At 51.7% G+C, this 25,042-nt stretch overlaps 1 protein-coding gene across 3 annotated transcripts; it reads right to left on the bottom strand.

The window, feature by feature from the left end:
* Positions 1-467: 467 nt before the first annotated feature.
* On the bottom strand, positions 468-25,042 carry Sh2b3 (SH2B adaptor protein 3). Of its 3 annotated transcripts, none has more exons than XM_057765508.1 (8): positions 24,619-25,042; positions 14,192-14,875; positions 4,065-4,166; positions 3,896-3,987; positions 3,725-3,819; positions 3,434-3,648; positions 3,184-3,355; positions 468-3,078 (listed from the first exon to the last, which is right to left on the bottom strand). In XM_057765508.1, exons 2-8 carry the CDS (start codon positions 14,846-14,848, stop codon positions 2,756-2,758), a joined length of 1,656 nt encoding a protein of 551 aa, XP_057621491.1. In that variant the 5' UTR covers positions 14,849-14,875; positions 24,619-25,042; the 3' UTR covers positions 468-2,755. The 3 variants fall into 3 exon arrangements, with proteins under 3 accessions (XP_057621491.1, XP_057621492.1, XP_057621494.1); XM_057765509.1 differs by having other exon boundaries at positions 24,745-25,042; XM_057765511.1 differs by lacking the exon at positions 24,619-25,042 and adding an exon at positions 19,878-20,012.

Raw genomic sequence — 25,042 nt, 5'->3', positions numbered from 1 at the left:
AGACCTGGCTGGGTGTGCTGTTCGAGTCTCTAATAACTTTTCTTCTTTACCTTTGTTCTGACTCAAGGTATCTAGAAAAAGTCAAGACTGAGATTTCCCTTGGGTGGATTAGTGGTTGGCTTCAGTAGGAGGAAGGCTGGCCAGAGGTGGGAGCCTTCAGAAAAAGTCCATCTCTGCCAGCAGATATGTAAGCTTCCTTTTTCCTATCTACAGAACCAAACCACTGTTGATGCAGTGTCCCAGTTCAGACCTGTGTTACCAGCAGGGGGCAGGAGATATTTCTTCACCAGTCTGGAGGTGTGTCCTTTGTGGCTGTGCTCATGCTAGTAGCACAGAGCCCTGATTCCTTCCCTAGTGCAGCTAGGGGTGGGAGGGGTCCAAAGAATAGGACAGCCAGGAGAACAAAGCCTTTTGCTCAAAGGGAAAGGGAAGTGGAGAGGGAATTGGTGTTGCAGAGAACATGGTCGTAATTCTGAAAACCTTTTTAATTCACATATAGCAATTTGTACACTGTAGCAAAATTTGCATTATTCAAGAATAAGTTACTCATACAGTACATAAAACAGATTTGCCAAATACCTTCTGCCTATGATAGAAGATGAAATCCCGTCTTCCTGTCGTCACAATGTTTATTCCAGCCACACATTGGCTGTTCGATGCATCTTCATTAGGAGGCAGTGGATGACAGTCTTATCACTCGATGTTTGCACTAAGGTAACATTTGAACAAGAGCCCTCAAGGAAGAAATGAAGCCTTCTTTTAGGTTAAGAAACTTATGTAAAAATAGTGTTGTCTGGCCCAAAATTGTAATGATCACTATTCCTTTTTCCTACGATCCAGAAATGATCAAAGGCAGAAGAGTTAAAGCCATATGAACTGCTGGTCTAAATTCAAGGCAGGTTAGCTGACCTAATTCTTTGGTGCTGGTGGCTGTTAGTGTGAAGTTGTAGTAAGGATAAGGAAGTAATGGTGCAGGGGCTGTTGAGCTACACTTATGATCGCTATAGGGCCAGCTCACACTGTGCCCATGGTGGTCTGTCAGGACTACTGGGGGTGGGGATAGTGCCTGGTATCTGGCTTGGGGCCTCGCTAAGCCACCTGTTCCCCTTCAGCCAACTGGACCTAACTCTAGCAGAAAAAAAGGTGTTGGCCATGAGACGACTTTGTCATAATATATACCTTTTGAAAGGAAGCTGTCCACAGTGGGCAAGTCCCAGTGCTGTGGGGCTGAGGTGCTGGTTTACAGTGTATGGCCAACCTCTCCTCTACTGAGAGCTGTGTGTCTAACAGCAGAAATGGGTGTCCCTGGTTGAAGTTGGTTGAACTTCTGGCCAGGGGCAGAGGCAGCTGCCCCCTCCTCCTATACAGTTGAGAGAGGAGTCTGGACCAGTGACTGAATATTGCTTATATCTTTGGTTCATACTTTTTGTGGAAAATGATGGAAAGCTAATTCTTTTAAAGACAAAACACACATCTGCACCTATGTGGGATGTGCCTTGCTCTGTGAACACAATGGGGGCTGTTCCAAGGTGAAGCACAGTCGGCTGCTTCCCCCATCCACTAAGAGCCACATAAGCTTGCACAGTATAGAGGGTAACCAGATGAGAAGGGTATCAGCATGTTTGCCTCTGACAAACATGTCCAGGAATTACGTGTGATCCCCTAAAGCCACAGCTGTGAGCCCAAAGGCTGCACTCACTAGCATCTTTGTGCTCAAGAGCAGCCCACTCTAGCCCCTATCTAGATGAAGAGATTGTGTGTGCAGGAGCATAGTCTTCCACCAGTGACCCTGCTGCCACCTGGGACAGAACACTTACTGTGAGCTGTTATAGGAATTTCTTCATGGTGCCAGCTTCCTGTTTGGCTCAGGATGGAGCCATACTCAATAAGCCATTAGATGCTTGTTGGGGAGGTCAGGGGCAAGCTATAATTTGGGTTCACAACACAGGCCTAGATAGGAGGCTTTCATTTGTGCTTGTCTCTCCCCCACCTGTTCTTCCCATCCTCTGTAAAGCTGCTGTAAACCAGAGTCCTGCTTTTTATGCATAAGGCACTGGGGTAGAATGTCCCTTGCCACCCTCCTCTCTCTGCAAGCTGCCTGGATTTCCCTGAAAGGGTAACACACTTCATTCTCTACATTAAGGAGGACAGTGGCTACCCTGTAGCAGGCAACCTTCCTGAGGAGGAACAGACAAGGACACTAGCATGCTGGCTTAGCTTGGATGGGTGGAGCAGGTGTGCTTAGCTGCCCCTGACTTCACAATAGCACAGTAGGGCAGGGCAGGGCAGTAAGCTGTGATTTCATATGGAAACCTGAATCCTTAAAAAAAAAAAAAAAAAAAAAGTAATCTGAGGTAAAATGTTTAAAATCATTTTTGACTTTTAAGCCTGTCCCTCTGGCAGAGCTTCTGTCTAAAGCTAAGAGTAGAAGCGGGATTAAGAAGCATCCATCAGCTGTGGAACTGAAGCTATGGGGAAAGAGACAGGACTTGTTAGTGTTTTGTGCTTCCCAGTGAGCCTACTTGGTAGGAAGTCTGTCATAAGCTCTGACTACCAGTTTCCATTGCCAGCTCTGGGCCTAGGGTATCAGCTAGTGGCACTTGTGCACAAGAACTACATCTGTAAACAGTGGGAGAAAGCCAGGGGCTAGCTGTGGCTGACAGAAAGCCTGCGGCAGCCTGGTAGAGAGCACATCTGAGCTGGGGAAGGCTGATGACAGCCTGTAGCTCTCTGGAGGAGAGGACGATGGTTACATTCACAAGTTTGCGTCCCTGCACAGCTGTGAGAGAGGGGTGTACTGGTTATCAATGGCCCGAAGGTGGCTCCGTGAAGAGGAGTCCATCCCATAGTCTGAGTCCCGGGCACTGCTCACAGGCTCCAGTTCCAGGTGCCGCAGACTGTTGGCCAGTTCCTCAGGAGAAGGCACCAAGTGGAAGATTTGCTCTGGGGGTGTCACTCGGCCGGGTAGAGCCTCTGCGCCAAGGCTTGGGGGGATGCCAGAAGAGTTGAGGTGGGAAAGACCCAGCTCCGAGTCCCAGTGAGGAAGGGAAAAAGGGAAGAGGACTGTGTTGGAGGAACCTGGAGAGGTGACATGGATGAGTCTCAACAGTGAAGAAAATGCACCAGACAAGCTTTGCGTACTTCTGTGATACCACCCCTTGACAAAAACTTTGGGGTTCCTACCTGGTGCTTGGGAGACAACTACCACATAGCTGGAGAGCCGGACATCACAAGCTGCTCCACACTCAAGTGGGATGGGGGACCGCTGGAAGTGACGGAGCATGTCCACCACCGAGGGAAAGTGCAGGTGCTGCACACGGCACTGTCCACGTTCTGTGAGCACCAGGCGGAGGTGCTACGAAAAGAGGTGGAGGTCAGCCTGCTGCCCAGGCTGCATTCCTCCCATCCCAGCCCACCACGTTCCTGACCCTACCTTGGCTCTGCCCTGTAAGTTGAATGTGAGCACATACTCCCCTCTCCGGGACTCACTCTGCCGCACCAGGAACACACCATGGGCATCAGGGCCCTGTAGCTGAACCAGCTGTGCAGCCTTCACCCTGGAGATAGGGCCGTGGAACCAAGGGTAGCAGGACAGGAAGTGATCTGTTTTCTGGCAGGCTGGGTCTAACACTGCTCCAGGTGAAGCACCTAGCAGAAAGATGGTGGTGGTAACGTGTCGGGGCCACATGTCCAAGACAACTGAGGCCAAGGGTCTGGCACATACCTTGGTCCAGGGAGTCTGTGCTTCCTCTTGGAGAGCTGGCTGGACCAGGCTCTGCCACAAAGGAAAGGGGTAACTCTGTGTTCGTGCACTCCGACCTGTAGGGGAAGAGGCTGGGTGAGGAGGGAGCCAGCAGGGAGGACCTTAGCTAGGCTGGGCAGGGGCAGGCCTCACCCTTGGCCTGTGCTAGTTCTGAGCTCTGCTAGCCATGAGTTCAGCTGCTGTTCATCTCCCACCTCGAAGATGATGTCTGTCTGGTCCTGCACCTGCAGAGAGGCAGCATACAGTTCTGCATCTGGGGAGAGAGCAGCATCTCCCAGGGAGCCATAGCCCCAGCACTCACCTTCAGCACAAAGGTATAGAGGTTGTCGGGCATCTCCAGGCGTGTACATGGCCGGACCTCCCGGATCTTGGAGCAGGCCTCTTGGAGCTTGGGCTTTGAGCTCTAGGAAAACGGGGGGGGGGGGGGGGGGGTGTCACTCAGTGTTAACCCATGGAGGCTTTCCCCTACCTCAGGCCTCTCAAGTTGTTGTCTGCAGTCTCTCACTACTAGAAGGAGGAGGCACAGAACACCCTTCTACAGCTTAGCTCTCTCCAATCAGGAAGCTCCTGTCCTCCCCTACCCTACTGCCCAGTAGATTCAGCCTAGCCCAGAACAGTCAGTTGAAGGAGTCAATGCAATTGGCTGCACGACATGCCTGGGAGATGCCACCTTAATGTGTTTGTCTGGCAGCACAGATGCCAGTTTCCAGGGCAAAGCTCAGGACCAGGGTACCTTAGGACCCAGACCAGGTAGTTGTTTCTAGGAGGGAAGCCCTCCCCTTGCCTGCCCTCTAGTTCTTATTTCCTCTGGTGATAAGATTGTTCTTACTTGCTGAGATGGCTGAGGACCAGCTTCCAGCAGAATCTAAGATAAGCTACTGGGAGAGCCAGAGAAGGAAGGACAAAGGACTTGACAGGCCTCTTCCCCTCCCTTTATGGCTTTTGTCCCAGGACAGGAGAGAGTACCAGGTCAAGTACATCAGAGCCTGGGTTTTTACTCTGCTTCTTGCCCTGCCCCAGCTTAAAACAAAGTCCACCCCAGTGCCATCAGCTTGGTCACCTGCCTGTTACAAGAGTGACGGGGAGCTGCTGGAGATGGGCCAAATGGGGAAGACATGATTCCTACACCTGTCCACAATTGCTGTCTGCCGACCAGACTTGGGGTTCTTCCCAATTCCCAGTGCAAGCTTTAATAGGATCAGCACCACAGTGCCTATTGTGAGTTACCTGCTGGGTGGGGTATCTGAACCTGTACTAGGCCAGGGACAGGGCACACAGGTACTGGCCTATGGCCCATCTGGTTGGACTACTAAGGGGACGGGGGTGGTGTGAGTCTCTAGCCAAAAGCCATTTGGAGGCCTTGGAGTCTTCCTTACCAATGTGCTTCACTGGTCAAGCCTGCCCAATAAGCAGCTCTCCCCAGACCCATCTCAGAATAGCTGTGGGTGGGACTGAAGTGACCAAGCCCACTGAGATTTCTCAGTGGAAGTAGAGTGGCACCAACTACTATGTTCCATACCGTCTACTTCCAAGCCAAGAACTCAGTCAAATCTGATAATTGCATTTCCACAGTGAATCTTGGCCTTCTACTTTGCTCTGCCCCTTACTCTACATCCCCAAGCTGCCCTTTCCGAACTATTCCTGACCGCTAATGTAGATCTGATGGTGGGAGAAAAGGCCTGAGATGTTTCCAGGATGGCAGCTCTGCATGGGCCATGGCACACTGCAGTTGCCCGTCTATAGCCCCAGCAATCATACAACAGGAAGGAGCCAGAGGTCAGGAGTCCTGCCACCAGCCACTGCACCTCCAGCCTGCTGGGAAATGAGAGGCTGACTCACTAGCCTCCTCTTGGGTCCTTGAACTGATGATTCCTGGCCACTCTTAAAGCCACAGTTTCATGCGTCAAGGGACAGCAAGGATCTTTCTTGGTACACAACAGTATCTTCAGCAGACTGCTGCTTCCCCTTGGGCACCTGAAGGCACATAGCCCAGGGAAGCCACACCTACCCAAGAAAGGAGACTGTGGCTGCTTTGAAATCCTCAGAAAGCCACGAACTTCTACACAGGTAGAAGCCTGAGGGAAAGGGGAGCCAGGGGGACCATGACAATAGCCTTCCTCCAAAACAGTGCCTAATGAACCTCTCCAGTGTCATAACAGGACACAGCCTCACTGCAGTCACCCAGTTTAGAGCCCGGCTCCTACCACCCTCTGACCTGAGGACAGGAGGAGGGACTCACTAGTCTAGGAGAGAGCTGAGAAGGCTTTGGGCTAACTGAGTCCTGCCATTCGTGACTCCCTTCTCCTACCCCCAATGCCATCCTAGAGCCCGGTGTGATGGAAAACACCCACTCCAGTGTTGGGACAATCCTATCAAAATCCAGCCTGCATCAGGTACTGCACTAGGGAGACAGAGGCTAACCCCCAGATAATAAGAAGCCTTGTTTTTCTAAACAAAAACACAAATACCCCACTTTGTTCCAAACAGATTCCAGTCAGATTACAGAGACATCTAGGAGCCAAGCAGACAAGAAGTCAGTCCAAAGAGGGACTCTGACAAGTCCAGCAGCAGTCTGTTAAACCCATTCATCTTCCTGACTCTATCCTCTTTCTTGGACTTTATTCCCATTCTAGGCTACTTAGGGTCAAGTAAGAAAGTCTGCAAATTCCAGATTCATGGCACCTGCCAGTCGGGCTTAGACTGGCCCTGCTAGCCTCCCCCCCCCCCCCAGGGTTTCCTACAGGTCAAAGATTGAGCACCAAGGCCCCTTGGCAAAAGCTCTGCAGTCCCTGGGTGGGCAGCCTGGTCCAGAGTAGCCCCAGAGGCCAAAAAGCAATGGTCACGTAATAGCCAGAGCAGCTATGGCTAGAGAAGACAGCCTCAGAACTGGAACACAGGCTGCCCAGCACAGTGCTTCCAAGGAATGGACTTGCAGGCTAGCAATACAACAAAACTTTTAAGTCATGGTGGAAGTGAAAGACCCAGTGGGACCAAGGAGCAAGAAAGTTCCAGAGTGACCCCCACACACACACCTTGATATCATGTAAGGCTATATTTATATGTGGTAGAGAGAATCCCCCTATTAAAAAGAGCCCCTCAAGAAACTGCTTCCAGCATAGGGAATCCACAGGAATGCTTCATAAGCATAAGGGAGGCCCAGAACTCTGCCTGTCAAGGCAAGGTGGATGTTGGAGTCCTCAGAAGAAACCTTTGTGGGGTAAAAATTTAGGCTGGACAGGAAGTAATAACCCTGAGACCTAAAGAACCTCATGACAGAGAGCTGTCATGTGACAGGACCAGGGCCATGACATATAAACCAGCAGCACAGACATGATACAGGCTGAACGTGTAGCTTGGTTGGCAGTGTTGCCGCACATGCACAAAGCCCTAGTTCAGTCCCCAGCACCACAAAAACCAGGAACAGAGAAACAAAGTCAAGGCCTGCTGAGACCTAAAGCAGTGGGAAGGTTTAGGGTGTAGCTCAGTGACAGATCCTTGCCCAGCATGCGTCATCAGGCCGAAGCTCCAATGACCAAAAAACAGGGAAACAGAATCCACAGAATAGCCCATAGGGAATAGACTGCTAAAAGAGGCACAGTCCTCTCAGGTGAGATATTCTGCAATTAGCTGTACAATTGTGTAAATATGCTAAAAAAAACCAACAATGCATTGTTCACTTTAAGCAGGAAAATTTTATGGTATAGGAATAAAACTTTGCAAAGAGAAAGGCAGCTGGACATGATGGCACACACCTTTTTAATCCCAGCACTTGGGAAGCAGAGGCAAGGTCTGTGTTGGAGGCCGGCCTGGTCTACACAGAGAAGCCAGGTCTTGAAAATAAAAATAGATAACCAAAAAGAAATAGGCTGGAGACTGAAGAGACAGTTCTGCAGTTAAGAGCACTTTATATTGAAGTTAGAGATAGCACAGTGGCTGCTCTCCCAAAGGACCTGGGTTCAATTCCCAACATCCACATGGCAGCTCACAACTGTAACTCCAGCTCCACAAAGACATACAGGTCAAACACCAATACACATAAAATAAAAATAAATAAAAAAGCACTTTGTTCTCGTCTATAGTACCCAAGTCCAATTTGTGGCACCTACCTGATGGCCAAAGGCTCCAACACCTTTTTCTGATCTTTATAGGCACCAGAGCACACATGTGCACAGACACATAATAAAAGCCATAAGCTGGGACAAAATGATTACAAGTTCCAGGCTAGCTTGAGATACATAGTGTAAAGGGGGGGAGGAGGTGACAAGGTGACGCATAGTGCTGGTGCCGCTGGGTAAAGGATACAGCAAACACTGGAATGGTCACTGAGCATGGGAGAGACACCCTTAGCTAGCTATAGAACCAAGTCCAGTCTGGTTCAGGCCCCGACAGCTGAAGCTAATATGGAGATGTGGGGTGACCAGGCAAGTGAGGATGCCTGTCTGTGACGCCACATTATGTTGTAATTTTGCAGCTCATCAGAATGCTAACTGTGAAGTGAACAATCTACTAGACACATCAAACAGGTGTTCAAAGCATTATTTGCCAAAACTCCCCAAGTAGAAACAGCCTAATTTCCACTTACTCATGATTTGGGGGTAGGGAAACCATACAAGGGAATATTTATTACTTGGCCATTAAACGAAATAAGATTATGGATGTAACTTGGAAACCTAAGGGATACAATACAGATATACAAAGGCTATTTCCAGCTTGAGTCCTTTGGCTAATATTCTAGGAGAGGGTGGTGATGACCACACCACTCTGAACTAGTGAATGTCTTGGTAGCCAGATCATTTTCCAATGGACCCTGAACCCTGGGGGTGAGGAGATTGGCCCAAGACTGCTCTCTCTGGTAACTCCATCCAAGGAGACACTCAGATAAGCAATGCTCAGTGCAGAATCAACTGCACTGGGGAGACATCACAGGTGCCTGAACTGGGTGCACATGACGCAGGGCTGGAACATGCCTGCCATACTGACACTTTGTGATGGACACTGGACCACATGGGCTGAAGTCCCCTATTTTGGAAGCCTCCAGCTGCCAGCTTCAGGACCTAGCACACTGCAGAGTAGGAGATAGTCTCTTGGAGGAAGCCAGGTGGAGACATGGTTAGATAAAGCCATTTACTGAGATGTCAGGGACAGAGGGAGTCTAGGGAATCCATCTGTGATTTGGTCTCTTTGGACAATCCTTGTCAGTTCCTAAATGGTGGCAGCATTCTGAGACCATGTGGCCCCTTCCAGACAACTGCCTAGAGGCAAGAGTTTTGCTGTGTTGGTGCCAGGGCCAGGAGTCCTGTCTCTTCCAGGAGGGTCTCTGTCCATTCATCCCAGCCTTAGCCAGAAGAGAGAGAAGAAGGAGGGCTAGAAGTCCCTCTGCCCATGAAGTCATGCTGGAGCCCCCTTCTGGAGCTTTTGCTTCCTTTTCCATTCACAAAGCACTGGGCTGGGGATTTTCCCAGTGTGGCGGCCATCAGGCTACTAACTGGGGAGGGCACCTGGGAAACCCAGTTCTGGGGTCTGGAGTTTTTCATGCAAGGAGTCTTTTCTGCACCTCAAGATGGTAATATACCAATGCACTCTGTCTACCATACAAGAAAACTGAGACTCAGAAAGTCAGCCCAGAGCTACACACCAAAGACATAAGCCAAAATATGAGCTCAGATGTGCCCCTTCCCCAGTGTCCATCACACTGCCTTTAGCCATGATCCCAACACTGAGCCCATAGCTCTTGACTCCTTGATGGCTTTCCACAAAGCAACAGGGCCAACTTCCATGAAGGTGGTGGCCGTGAAAGCCATCTGCACATTTAGGGGTTCAAACACAATCCCAACCCTAATGTCCCCTGCCATATGCTCACACAATACCCCATTTCTGCCTCTTCCACCTCTAGACTTAGACCAGTCTTCTTCTATGGGAGTTGACGTCATGATGGGCCCCCAAAGGGATTTTGGGAGGACTCCATGGCTGGGTCAGCTATAGTGCTTGTCACGGGGAAAGTCACTGCACCAGGGACAGCAGCTGCAAAGGTCCAAAGCCAGGCCTGTCTTGCAAGGGTCAAGTGCCTTTCCCATGGCTGGGCGGAGGTGGGGGTGGGGCTTGTGGGACCACAGAGCCTGGAACCCAGCAGAGCTGGTGGGTACAGAATAGGGCTTCCTGCCACCTCCCCACCACCTCCTCCCCAGCCCAGAGGAAACCGCCAGGCCGGCAGTGGCCAGCCCTTTCTTTCTGCTTCCTCTTTCCCACACAGCAGGGAGGAAGGGAGGCAAGGTCCCTGTATACCCTGGGCTCCTCAGGCCTCTTAGCCTCCTGTCCTTGTGCCCAGCAAGTGCATGGCTCTCCTGATCATCACCACTCTAGCTTCTTCTGAAGCACCTATTTCGGGCCACACAGCCACACTTAAGAGACCCCTGGCATTGGATGTCTTACACCCGTTCCCTTCCTACAGTACTCCAAACCTCACTCCACCACCAGCTGTGAAACCTTTCTAAGCAACAGCTCCTGCAGGCCCGACCAGGGCAAACTCTGAAGTCACTCCTGTTCCTGACACCACAGAAGCCACAGGGAGTGGTGACACTAGACCTTCAGTCTCAAAGTGAGAATGAGCCTGGTCTAACCTGTTGCTCTAAGGGGCTAAGAGGGACAGCACAGGTGCCATGGAAGTTACCAGGCCCGGAAACCACCCCTACCAACTGGGCCAAGCGGTAGGGACCTTCGGGGTAGCCCCTTCGAGGTGCAAAGGCTGGGGCTCCCTATGGTACCACAATGGCACCTCCAGCTGGGGCACTGTTGAAATATGACTGTCTACCACACCCACACAGCATCTCCAGCCACTGCCCTGAGACGGCACAGAGGGCCACTCAACCAGTGATGTCCTCTGGTCTCTACTAGACCACACAGGTTAAGACCAGGTACAGGGACCCTCCTATGTCACAGTCTCAAGATGTCTGATTCTATTTTTTTAGATGGGCTTACTTTGTATCCTAGGCTCAACTTGGACAGTTAATCCTCCTGCCCCAGCTTCCAGAGTACTGGGATAATTTGAGAGGGGGTGTCCATCACGCCCAGCCTTAGGTTTTTGTCTGTTGTTGAGGCCCAGGCCTACCCCATTTTGATATGTGACTAAGACTGACCTTGATCTAATACCTTCGTTTCCCATCGATGGAGATTACGGTAAACCTAGGCTTTCTCCCCTTCCAGGGCTCCTTATGAATAAGGAAAAGTGTTCACTCACCCGTGTGCTTGTTAGGAGCACAGCACTAAGTCCTCAGGGTGCCTCCACCCAACCTGGCAGCTTTCCCGACTCTTCCTTCAAATATGCTCCACACCTTCCACCTTGGGGCCTTTAGCCAGCTGTCCTCTGCTGCCAGTCAGCAGGTTCCCCTCCAGATTCACAAGGAGTCACTTAGGGAGCTAGAGAAGGAAAACTGCCTTCATTTGAAGGCCAGCCTGTGCTATATGATGATTTCCAGATCTACCCAGGCCACCAAGTGAGGCCCTGTCTAGGGTGAGGGGGAAAAGGCAAGGAAACTTTGGCAAATTAAACAGTGGTGTTGGCATAAGCCAGAATATTGGCCATCAGGACAGAAGACTTCCAGAAACACATCCCTACAGATGGGCGCTTCAGCATCAAGTGGCCTTGGACTAACAGGAAAGTCTCCCCAGCACACAGCCGCATATCCATTGGCAGAATGTGGTAGCCCGCCTCAGTCCATATACAAACTCAGCCCCGCCCATGGCCATATTGTGAAGGCCTCCAGCAAAGTTCCAGGAATAAAGACAAAGTGCCCACAAAGCCTGGGGTGGGTCAAGATTTCTTCAGCAGGATACAGAAAGCAACGAAATGAGGAGCTTCTTAACCAGTGTGGTGGTGCACACCTTTAATTCCAGCACTTAGGACGCTTGGCAGGAGATTGAAGAGTTGAAGGCCAACCTCAGCTACATAGGGAGATGGTGTCTCAAAAAAATAATCTGTCAAAATGACTCAGCAAGTAAAGGAAGGTGCTTGCCACTAAGCCATTCCCTGAGACCCAGGTGGTGGAAGGAGAGAACTGACTCCTGCCAGTTATTCCCTGACCTCGACACTCCTATCCCTGCACAGGCTAAATTACAGTGACTGATCAACATCAAAGGCGAGAACGTGTGTTGGTAGAGAGGCAGTCCTCACTGTGAGACGTGACATCTGCAGCAGAAGGGGCCACTCCACACTGAAGCCTGGGAAGTCCTAAGAAAGGGAGCCCAGGCCAAGGGAATGGCTCAGCTGGAAAAGCATGACCCACAAACACGAGAACTCCCAACAATCCTGGAAATAGCTGGGCACAGCCCAGCAGAGGAAAGAGACAGACAGATCCCTGGGACTCCCTGGCCAGGTGGGCTAGCTGAATTGATGAGCTCCAGGTCCAAACATCTTGTCTTTAAAAATAAGGTGGATGCCGGGCGGTGGCGCACGCCTTTAATCCCAGCACTGGGGAGACAGAGGCAGGTGGATCTCTGGGAGTTCGAGGCCAGCCTGGTCTACAAGAGCTAGTTCTGGGACAGGCACCAAAGCTACAGAGAAACCCTGTCTCGAAAAGCCAAAAAAAAAAAAATAAAAAAATAAATAAAAATAAAAAAATAAAAATAAGGTGGAGAACAAAGACACCCAAGGTCATTCTCCGCCCTCCACATGCATGTATACATGCACACATGCATACCCAAACATACAGATGCAGACACACAAAGGACAAAATTTAAAACAAAGAAAGAAAACAGGCTCTTCACAAAAGAATAAATTACAGTCATCAGGAGACACTAGGACATGTCCACTGGAACTGACCAGGTTCAAGAGTAAGTGAGGCTGTAAAGGCAGGGGTCCCTCAGTCACCACCACCTGGCACAGCCACTTGGAAAAAGCCATGGTGCTGGAAGCAATATTTCCAGGAATACACCCAACAGAAATAAAAACACATGCCCTGCAGAACTTATATCCAAATGTCACTATGACATTATTCAGAAAAATCCCCAAAAAGCCAAGTATAGGAGCATATATTTGTAGTCCCAGCACTTGGGAGGCTGATGCAAGAGGATCTCAGCAAGACCTTCTCTCCGGGGGGGGGGGGGGGGGGAGTAAATGAGGGGTGGGGAAGGCACTGAGGTAGAAACCACCAAACCACTCAGCAACAGGTGATCGCTAAACCAGTTATGGGCTAGTGCTTGCACTGAAAAGAACACAAAAGTTCACTATAGGGGACTGGAGAGGTGGCTCAGCAGTTAAGATCACTGGTTGCTCTTCTAAAGGACCGGGATTCAATTCCCAGCACCCACATAGCCGTTTACAACTGTCTGTAACTACAGTTCCAGGGGATTTGGCGTCCTCATATAGACATACATATAGGCGAAACCCAATGTACTCAAAAGAGTGAATCTTAAAAAATAAGCAAATACATAGGGGCTGAGACCATGGCTTAGTGAGTAGAGTCCTGCTGACCATGCACAACGCCCAGGTTCAGTCCCTAGCACCACACGGAATAGACCCAGTGGGCATGCCTATAATCCCAGCATCCAGGAGGTAGGCGACAAGAGGCTCATACTTCAAGATCATCCTCTACATAGCTATTTCAAGACTAGGCTAGGCTAGATAAGACCCTATCTCAAAAACAAAACCAGACTCTGCACTGGAGAGAGAAGGCAGAGAGTGGGGAAATGCAGGTCCTTCTGGTCACTAAGAGGCACACATGGAACTCAGAGCTTCAGAGCAGCACCACAGACAGCCATTGGTAGGGAAGATTGTCTTTCAAGGCCCTTCAACTGCCTTTCCTGTGCCACAATGCCAGTGTATGCTCACTGGGGACCTGCTCGCTCCTTCCACAGCTCCCATTAAAAGGGCACCTTCCCAGTCCCTAATGTGTGCCTAGCATACAGTAGGTGCTAATAAGTATCTGTCCAGTGACCACTGGTCTGCACCACATGACCATCAGTGCCTCGGGGTTGGGCTCATATCACTGTCACCCTATAGCCAGGCTGTCATGCTGAATGGGATCACAGAACAGAGAGGAAATCAAGGCAGACAGCCAGGCCTCGCACACCCACGCAGAAGGGATGGCTACCACCGCAGCACAGCACTAATACCCTGGGCCTTGCCTGCCTGCCGGCAGAGTAAGAGTAAAGCCCAGGCCACCAGCCAAGACAGAACAAACTTCTCAGAAAAGAGACAACAGGTGGACACAGCAGGGGTACCGGTCAGCCTAAAAGGACTTCCTAAAACCTCCTATGTCAGTGTCATTTGGATCTGGACTTTCAAAGACTTTTACCTATCTGCTCTAACCTACCGACAGAGTGAACAGAGCCCAAGGCGGCCTTTAACTCTCCATGGTCGCTGACTCACTACCCTGGATAAGTCGGGGTTACAGAGGCCTGCCGAACTACGGGCAAACAGTACAGGGCGCTCACCTTGGGAGGGTCGAAGAGCTGCAGCAGGCGGCCATGGCCTGGACCCGGGGCCCGCAGCACCAGGCGACCCCGCTGCCAGCGTGCACCACTGTCCATGGCCGCCTCATCCGCCAGGCTGTAACGCAGCGCCGCCTCCTTGAGCGCCTCCGCTGCTGGCTCCCGCAGGTTCCAGGGTAGCAGCTTGCGGGCTGGTCCTGGCCTGCTGGTGGCGGAGTTGTCGTTATCGGTATCATTGGTGTCGCTGGCAGGCCCTGGCAGCTCCCCAGCCGAGCGACGGCGGAATAGCTGGCGCAGGCCGCGGCGCAGGTGCTGCAGGGCGCAGGAGGGTCGCGGGCCCAGGTCCTCAGAGCTGCGTGCCTTGGGCAGCGCGGCGCGGTGGTGCGGGGCAGTGGCGCGGTAGTCGCGGCCTGGTGGACCCGCGAGGCCCTCGCGCACCTCGCGGCAAAAGTGGCGCTGGAAAAGCTCGGCGAACTGCAGCGACACCAGGTCGGCGCGCAGCGGCTGTGGATGCGCGCGCGCGAACAGCCAGTACTGGCGGGCCAGCTCCCGCGCCGCCGCCGCTGCGTGCCGCTCGCAGAAGTCGCTCCAGCCGCGCGGGGACGCCGGCGACGCGGGTGCAGAGGACGTGCGGGACGGCTGCACGGTGGGCCCGTTCATGGCGGAGAGCGAGGCGGGACGGCCGAGCTGCAAAACAGGACAGAGGGCAGTGAGCCAGGGAACGTCCCGCCCCCGCGGCCACCCAGGGAACCCCGCACGTGGAAACCGGCAAACCAGAAGGCGGGCAGGCGGGCGGTGCATACAAAGTGGAGACAGTAGGTCGGCGAGATGCACTAGGGAGGTGCTGCCTCCTCCAGAGGGGCTCCCAGAGCTCAGCACCACTCAGAGCCTTGCGTGGGGTTTTCCGGAATTTTCCATTTAGTATTTTTAAGCCTTCGCTGACCATGGGGAGTGAACTGCCCACCAGAAAACAAGCTACTACAGCACACCCAAAGTAAAAACTGACCAGTGATACCAGGACTGCTAAAGACTAAAACCCAGGCGCTTCATTACCTGTGGTGGGTTCTGTGAAGCAATACAACTTCTTTAGGGGCAATTTGACAAGAGTAATTTCAGACCCCTTCCCCACAGCTAAAGGTTTTCAAAGTAGAGCCCTAACTACAGCTCCCTGCTGTTGCTGGCAACCCTGACTAAACAGGCAAAACTGGGGGGTGGCTAGGGCACTAGGCCTGCCCTATAGCCCCAAGGTCACCCCAAAATCAAACCTAACAGTCCACCCTGTTGACCCTATTTATGCAGTACACAAATCAAGGCTCACATGTCTCTCTCCAGCTAGTTTTTATGGGCACAGTAACACATTTAATGGTGGTCAAGAAAGGCTAGCCAGCGGATCTATCCTGAAATAGCAGACTGTGGGGGCAGGTTTGGAGTCCAGATAAGTTACCATCTCTAGAAAGCATGGTTGGGAACATGGATTCAATCTTGCATCTAAAATCCAGTCCCATCTTTTACTAGTTATATCTGATCCTGAGTGACCTCAAGTGATTCTCCACCTCAGCTTTCCCTGTCAAAGGGGAAGTCATCCTCAGAGTATTACAAAGACTCAGTTCAGAATGGCCTAGAGCCGGGCGGTGGTGGCACACGCCTTTAATCCCAGCACTTGGGAGGTAGAGGCAGGCGGATCTCTGTGAGTTCGAGACCAGCCTGGTCTACAAGAGCTAGTTCCAGGACAGGCTCCAAAACCACAGAGAAACCCTGTCTCGAAAAACCAAAAAAAAAAAAAAAAAAAAAAAAAAAGAGAATGGCCTAGAATCTGGAAAGTTCAGTGTGGTTGGCTGCAGTCTTCATTTAAATGCTGCAGCAAGCATGATGACGGCCACACTAAAGATGAAATGCAGCCTGTACTGGCCAGACTCACAGTGATGTAGGCTTCTCTAGGCCCGATGCAGGAGTCATTTAGGCAGACACAGGTACAAGACAATCAAGATGTCCAAGTGGATCACCACTGTACTGTCCTTGGTGCCTGAACAACATCAGCATGGAGGAGCCAGGCACAGGCGCATCCCTGAAGCACAGCCTGAGTGAACACCTAGCTTGCCTGTCATAGGCGAGCTGCAAGGACCTGTTTACAAGACTCACCTCCATCATTCATCACCCCCTCAGTCATTCCACACAATATACTGAGGGCCTACTGTGTACCTGGCACTGCAGTCGGCCCCAGGAATACACCAGGGAACAGACAAGATATTTAAACCTTAGCTGGTGTGGTGGCATGTGCCTGTAATCCCAACCAGGGAAGATCAAGAGTTCAAGATCGGCCCGGCGGTGGTGGCACACGCCTTTAATCCCAGCACTCGAGAGCTAGTCCCAGGACAGGCTCCAAAGCTACAGAAAAACCCTGTCTTAAAAAAACAAAACAAAAGCCGGGCGGTGGTGGCGCACGCCTTTAATCCCAGCACTCGGAAGGCAGAGGCAGGCGGATCTCTGTGAGTTCGAGACCAGCCTGGTCTACAAGAGCTAGTTCCAGGATAGGCTCCAAAACCACAGAGAAACCCTGTCTCGAAAAACCAAAAAAAAAAAAACAAAACAAAAAAAGCAACAACAAAAAAAAAAATTCAAGATTATCCTTGGCTGCACAGTGAACTCCAGGCCATCCTGGGTTTCATTAGACCAGTCTCCAAACAACAAACCAACCTGTTTCCCCAGAGCTCAATGCAAAGAGGAACAGGCACTGGCTGTGTGGCCACTGACACCAGACTGCATCTCTCTGAACCCCAATTTCAAGCTCATTAAATGTTTGTTAGGAAGCTGGAGAGATGGCCTAGCAGAAAGAGCACTGCCTACTCTTCCAGAGGACCTGGCTTCAATTCCCAGCACCTACATGGCAGCTCACAACTGTCTGTAATCAGCTCAAAGTGATGTGACACCCGCATACAGACATAAATGCAGGCAAAACACCAATGTGTATAAAATAAAATTAGTAAATCATTTTTTAAAATGTTTGCCATCTGGGCGGCGGTGGTGCACACCTTTAATCTCAGCATTTGGGAGGCAGAGGCAGGCGGATCTCTGTGTGTTCAAGGTCAGCCTGGTCTACAGAGTAAGTTCCAAGACAGCCAGGACTGAACTGTTTCACTGAGAAACACTGTCTCAAAAAAACAGAAAAAAAAAGTCTCAAAAAACCAAAATAAATAAACAAATAATGTTTGCCAGGACTAGAGGGGAACAGCTTGGCCCAGAAATGGGGCTCTTTCTACTATCCCTACTGCTGTGGCCTGTGTACTGCAAGACCCAGAACAGATAAGTAAGGGTGGCCAGCCAATCCCAGCACCTGACGGGACACTTCAGTTCCTGTGCGCTCACTGGGGTGCACTCTGCACTCAGTGGGGTACACTCTGCACTCACTGGGGTGCACTCTGCACTCAGTGGGGTACACTCTGCACTCACTGGGGTGCACTCTGCTCTGTCAGCACTTTGCATGCCATGCACATCGTAAGCAGTAAAGGCCAGGAGGAAGAAAGGAATAGACCACATATGACCAAGCCCATCTCACTCTGCCCACCTCCTCATAGGGAGCACCTTTTGCCTGGGGGATTTGAGCCTTGATCAGAGCTATCCCCCCCCCCCCACACACACACACCAGACTTTGACACAGGAGAGATAGTCGCAGCCTTCATAGCCTGGATGACCCACAAGTTGAGTGCACACATCATAGCTCTGGCCCCATCCACAGACTGCAAGGGCCACTGGGCTGCAGTCTTGCATCAATTCCCTAGGCCTGTCTGTTTTCATAACACCACAAGAAGAATAGTACCAAGTCCTGAATCTGTCCTCAGCAATGGGGATTTGTCAGTGGCCATCCAGACTATGGCCCTTGGACCAGGGCACACCTGCTTTCCTCCACTTCCTACCACAGCAGGGGTTTGATGAAACACACAAAAACTTAAATCCAAGTATGCAGCCCAAACTGGATTTGTGAATATCATCCTTCTGCAGGCCTGGCATGAATAAAGAATTCTTTCTTTTTTTTTTGTTTTTTTTTTTGTTTTTTTTCGAGACAGGGTTTCTCTGTGGCTTTGGAGCCTGTCCTGGAACTAGCTCTGTAGACCAGGCTGGTCTCGAACTCACAGGGATCCGCCTGCCTCTGCCTCCCGAGTGCTGGGATTAAAGGTGTGCACCACCATCGCCTGGCTAAGAATTCTTTCTTTATGGCCTCATGTAGCTCAGGCTGGCCTCCTCCTGCCTCTACTTTCTGAGAACTGGGTTTACAAGAATATACTAAGTTTCTGTGGTCCTAGGGATGGAACCCAGGCTTCCCACATGCTATGTAAAGTGGCACTACCAACTGATCTACACCCCAGTCTAAGGATAAACACAGGTACACAGATGCCTAGTGACCAGCATCACCCACTAGCCATCATATTGCCTAGCCTACCTTTCGGGTACCCAAGTCTCTGTCCATACCTGTCCCTTCATCTGGAACTTGTGCCTATTCACTCTGTGTATATCAGGATCTAGAAACACAACTACAGAGCCAAACCCTGGCAGGACCTTCCACACTTCTTGCTAGCCAGGTCCAGCTGTACGCTCACTCCAATGCCCCCTCACAAAGGTGACACTGGCTATGCACCCAACACCCTTAAGCACTGCTCTGACCACTTTGGTGGTCAAAGATAAACTCTAGGCATCACAGAATCCCTAGGGTGCAGGAGTGAAACCACAGGATGACCAGTACAGCACTCACAGAGGGAACTCCAAAGAGCCCAAATGTGCCCCAAGAACTAATGTGCTTCCCTCGTCCCATGGAGTAGAAACGTGAAGGACTGTTTCAGCTCTGCGCAAGTGGAAAGTGACCAGCAGCCCTGCCACTACCCTGTAGCAGGAGGAGCGGGCTGGCTGTGTCCTGCCACCTGGCTAGCTTAGCCCCCAAAATAGCCACACAGAATAGTATTAATTAAATTACTGCCTGGCCCATTATTTCTAGCCTCTTATTGGCTAAGTCTCACATATTAGTTTAACCTATCTCCATTAACGTGTATCACCACTTGACTGTGACTTACTGGCATGAGTCTAACCAGCGTCCATCTTGGGCAGGAGAACCATGGCGCCTGCCTGACCCTGTTCTTCTTCCCAGCTTTCTGTTCTGTCTTCCCCACCTACCTGAGTTCCTCCCTATCAAATAGGCCAAGGCAGTTTCTTTAATAACCAACGAAAGCAACACAAATACAGAAGGACCTCCTACACCATTTTCCCTTTTCTGTTTAAACAAAAAGAAAGGCTTTCACTTTACCATAGTAAAATTACATATAACAAAACAGTTATCAAGCAAGAATTACAGTTACAATATTTATATCTACTTTATCTTTTATAATAACAAAGGAAAACTATAACTATCTAACTATTCTTCAACTCCATCAAAGACTCCAGAAGGATATAATATTACCTAAGTAAACAAGAAGTAAACAATTTCCAAAACTCTAGAAATGACAGAGACATCTCACTGCCTGGACAGTCACCCAAATTTTTCTGTACCATTGGGGCATCCATCTTCAGACTTCGGGCCCATAGTATCCAGCAGACTTTTCCAGGAAGCAGGAAAATTTAAAGACAGTTTAGTCACTTTTTGTGTGTCCTGTAGAATGTCTCGCAGACTCTTTTATGGAGCAGGAACCCTGAAGGATCATCTCACCTTTAGGCAAGTTCAGCAGTCCTCTCTCTGTGGGTTCTTTGTGTCCAGTTTATGCAACAGTCCAGGCAAGAGCAGTTTCTTGCCCAAATGGCTAACCAACTCCATAAGGAGCCTCTTCGATGCCCATCTTCCTCTTGAAGTAGATTGGTGCTGCCAGGAGCAGACATGTCTCATTGTCATGAAAAACCCTAAGTTATTAAAATATTTTAAATGCCATATTCTGTAGTCTTTGAAAGATATGAAGAATGCCTATCTAACTGAAATATATCTCTATATATCTAGAAAATCTAACATGACTACAAGCTTGACTATTATTGATGATTATCCATTAACAACCTATATTTCCTAATTATACATTACATTTTTAAATGAACTACACAATACCTTAATCAAGATCAGAAATACATATACATATAACATAATTAACCTTAAATTTGTGTTAATAAAGCAAAATCCATACCAATGCAAATTATTCATATCTATATCACTACCCAAACCTACCAACTGTGTACAAAGAAAGTATATCCACTTGCATTAAAATGTATGGCTCTACTCTAGGCTCCCTGGATCTTCATTAGCTGGGTGTCCTGTCCTTAGGCCCAGGTTAAGGCACTGGAGGGGACAGACCCATCCGGCCGGCTCACAAGCACAGGCTGGAGCCAGGAATACTGTACCATCCATCTCTACTAGGCTGAGGTACTCCTGCCACCACCATGGCCCACTCAGAACAAATGCCCCAGGTACCTCTGCAGTTGAGCAAGGCAGGCTGGTGCTCCAGTCTCAGGTCACATCCTGTCCACCCCAGCTCCAACATGGGACACTGAGAACACCCCTGGGGGGAGAAGAGCACCTCCTGGGGGGAGAAGAGCACCTCCTGGGGCTCTACTCCCATAGCCCTTGGGGATACCTCCACCCCACCCTACCCGGAGGCAGCAGGACAGGAAGACAGGTGTTAACAGGTACCTGCCAGTGGTACTCTAAAAACTGTGGTAGGTGGGCACAGGGTGGAGAAAATAACTGTTGCTTGTCCCTGACACTGAGAAGAGCAGTGGAGGTGAGTCAGGCCACCCACTTGCAAAGCCCAAGCCTCAGGAGGAACCCAGTTCTGGGTCAGACAGCATGGGTAGCATGACTGTGGGACACAGGCTCTCCCAGGCCAAGGTGACTCCAGTCTAGATGGCAGGGGGGCAAGGCAGCAGGAAGATGGTCCCCTCCAGTGACTAACTGAACACTTTCCATGTGCTAAGAGATGAAACACAGCTGCTCAACTGTGACAACCCTGGGACAGGATGGAGAACTGGGAGAAGGAAGGAGCAGAGCTCAGCCTCAGGATGATGGGCTCTGTAAGTACGGCTCTCCTCTCCTGCCCTTCTCCACAGAGAAGATACAGCCTCCACCTGGACTCAGCCACAATGACGAGAAGGACTGTGTCCTAGGGAGATAGTACCCCCATCCCCAGTTTCCATGGCAAACAAGAGGGCAGCTAGCTCCCTGCAGTCAGCAAGGTGGCATCTCAACACCCTCATTGATCCCAGACAGCCACAGGCAGCCCAGCCAGGCAGTGCTGATCCCTAGAAGCTGCAGCCAGGCTGGTGCTCTTGCTCAGGCACAACCACCCCAAGGATACAGAGGGCCTGTCCAGTCAGCAAGATGGAAGGTTGCTGGAAGGGACTCTGGGACCACCCAGCCTATGACTGAAAAGATGGCTCAGCAGCCTCTCAGCTTGGCCACCACTCCCATCTCACGGGTGCAGAGGAAACCTGGAGCACTCCACCTGCCAGGCCAGGGAGAGCTGCTCAGTGTGTGTGTACCCAAGATTTGTGACTACCCCACCCCTAGATGCTGGGACAGGAAGCCCCATACCACCCTCTAAAGGTGGCCTCCTCCAAGGAGGTCTCCAAACTGACTCAATGCTGCAGAGCTGAAAAGACCCAGTGCACATACCCTAACTACCATTTGCACCCTGCCCCTGGCAACTTGACACTCCAGACAGCCACTACCCCAAGTAGGCTCCAAGAGGTGGGGAGAGCAAGGGACTAGCCCCCAAGAGAAGTGTACCTCTCTTTACCAGACAAGGCTTCCTTCACCAACCTCAGAGCGGGCAGTGGCAGAGGTGGTGGCAAAAGAAGCACCCCACTATCAGAGAGAGCCTCCCCTGAACTGTCTAGGACTTTAAGGAGAATGCACTGACAGCCTCTGGCCTTTGTGTGCCCCTTCCCACCCACATGAGTCCTTAGGACTCTATGGAGATGCCACCAGTGGGGGGTCTGAAAGGTAGGTCTACCTCCTACATCAAGAGGCCACGCTGAGCCCTCACCCCAAAGTCTAGCCCCACCCCCAATCAGCTGCCGTGAGTCAGCCCCACAAGCAGGGCACACACTTCCTTCCTCCAGGCTTCCCTGGGGACCAAGCTACACCCCCACAGCGGCTGGGGGGCACATCCGGACAGGCCCCAAGGGGCTCCAGGCCTGGCTCACAAGGAAGACCAAGAACTGGCCCCCCTGCTGACCCTTGACAGGGTTGTGTGGGAGGAAAAAATCTTTCAGCCATCTGCTCAGCTGCTGAGTTTCCGGCGGCTGGCCAGGGTGGGGCAGGCAGGCAGGCCATCAGGTCCCTTAGGGACCTGTTTCTTGTCCCAGCGAGAAGAGGGACACTGGGCTAGACAGCCTAGTGGTGGTCAGTGGGACCCCAAAATACTGACCAAGGGACACTGGTTGTCTAAATTGTGGGGCTCAAGCAGGTGGTACTGAACAGTGGCCAAGGACATGCAGCCAGGCCTGAGACCTACCCAGTCCCTGAGGGACCTCAAGCCCCCGGAAGTTGGGAGCTGGGGTGCAGACTCCTGGGTCCAATTAGGCATGACTCAGCCAGTGACCCCCACTGAGTCATTTCCTCTAGGCAGCCTGCCAGCCTCAGTTTCCTTGGGGAGGGTGGTGGCTGGAAACAGGCCTGGCAGGAGCAAGCAGCCCCTCCAGACACTCCATATGGAAGCTGCTTCCTGCCCTGCCCCACCCAACCAGAGATGCTCAACACCAGGGGCCCTAGGGACCGTTTTCCCAGGAAGCCTGGCAATTAAGTGCCAGCCACCCTATCCCTGGATTAATAGCAGTAGTTTGAACATATTGAGCACTAACCTCATACCGATTTCAGAACTCTATCCTTCAGCACCCCCACTTCAGAGCTCAGAGATGGTAAAACACAAGCCCAATACCTCAGAGCCAGCATGACTACAGCCAATCTAGTTCAAATGCCTTCCCCTTGAAAGGCTCCTACATGGCACACAATCACCCTAGGGGGGCAGAGACTTGGTTCACAATGGGCAGGTCTCGAGGGATGTCAGGTACCTTGCCTAAGGCCTGAGTCTCTTCACGTGTGCTGCTCCAAAGAAAGGCCTCTTATTCCAATAATACCATCTGCTCCATCTCTGTGTGTGCCAAACTCCACAGCAGTTAAAACCCTTCCCACTCCTGATGACTTCTTTGCCTCAGAGAGGTTAAGTGACCACCCAAAGAGTCACAGCAATGGGAGATTCAGAAGCCAACTAGCCTCAGAGGTAGGCTAGACCCCAAAGGCCTGCCCTACAAAGCATTTAAGTCCAGGCTGGAGGCAGTTAGTTCCCTGCGAGGTCACCGGAGTTCTCTATCAATCACTCATGCTAGAGAGGCACACTCTGGAAGCCAAAAAGGTACCAAAGTACCTCCAGCTCCATTCCAGAGGAGGAAGAAACCTGGGTATGGCCCAGCTGGATGAGATATCCTGAGGTACACAAACTGACTGCACAGTCCAGCTGCTCAATGCACCTCAATTGTCTCTTGAACAGGAAAGACCAGGCACTGGGTGACAGACTTGGGTGCCACCGAGTCAGGAAGGAACAGGAACAGAAATGACCTCAACAAAACAGACTCAAGCCATTCTGTGCACTGGTGGTCATCACAAGTAGGTGTCAACTGAAGAAACCTGACCATGAAGGGGCTGACATCTGACTCTGCCCATGTCCTTCAGAGTTCCCTGCCCAAAGATTTAGGAAACCCCAGAGCAGCCAGTGCTCAGGAGAGCTAAGGAAGGTCCCACAGCAGGGGTCCATAAAACAGGGCAGTGTGAAACAGCCTGTAAATGAGATCTTCTGCCAGGCCAGGCGCAGGTGCCTTCCACACACCAAGTCCTCATTAAAACTGCACCGCAAATCTCTTCTTACTCACTTAACGGGGAAACAGAGGCTGTAGCTTACAAAGCAGAGGAGGAAGAAGTTCTGCTTTCTAGGACCCTCTGTTTCTTCCCCTGCCACTGACCAGCCCTTGAGGGCCCCGGACCACAGCTGCTGCTGCTTCGGGCCAGCCCCTTCCCAGCTGGGCCGTGGCTCACAGGGGCTGCACAAGTTCCAGAATGTATTCACCCCTCAGCCCAGACGGAGGCCCCTCCCAGAGGGGCCTGTGGGAGAAGGCTCAGAAAGTGTCCTAAGCATCTAAAACCCTTGCAACTTCCCCAGTGGGCCCTGGCCTGTCATGGGCCTGCCCCGCCACGACCTCTGACTGCTTTCGCCTTGAGGCATCCGTATGCCACCCCTGTAGATCACCAGGGCCGTTTTTGCTCCTCCTGTCAGGTCAGTGACACATGTGTCCACCCCCCATACCCCCACACCCCCGGCAGGGACCAAGCACGCTGTGTCCCCGGGGCGGCTCTCGGTTCCTCCCGCGGCGCCCCGCCAGGCCCCTCTCCGGAGGCCCCAGCTGCAAGCACTGACCTCCGCGCCCACATCACTGCGGTCTGGGATTGGGGAAGAGAAACAGAATGAGGAAACGCCAGAAAACAGAAGCGGGACGCGGGCAGCCGCCCGGTTCCTCCAACGCGCTCGGCGGGCCGCGCTTACCGCGCAAGCTGCGGGTCGGGGCCCGGCCGGCCCATGGCGTCGCACGGCCTCTCGGCGCTCAGGCAGGAAACCCCGGCTCGGAAAACGGCCAGCGCCTCATTTCCGCCGCCAGCGCCTGACAGCAGCGGAGGGACGCGGCCCCGGGCCGCCCCCGGGACGCTGCTGCTGTCGCCCCTGTGGACCCCGTGGCCCGTGACAGTCTAGGCGGGCGGGCGGCTGGGAGGAGACGACGGCCCGAGCCCATGCCGCCCCGCGCCGTTATGTAAAGAGGAACCGGTCGCGAGCAGCGCGCGGCAGC

This window comes from Chionomys nivalis, chromosome 3 (assembly GCF_950005125.1).
Source record: "Chionomys nivalis chromosome 3, mChiNiv1.1, whole genome shotgun sequence".
NCBI lineage: Eukaryota > Metazoa > Chordata > Mammalia > Rodentia > Cricetidae > Chionomys > Chionomys nivalis.
This window is presented reverse-complemented; position numbering and strand designations above follow the sequence as displayed.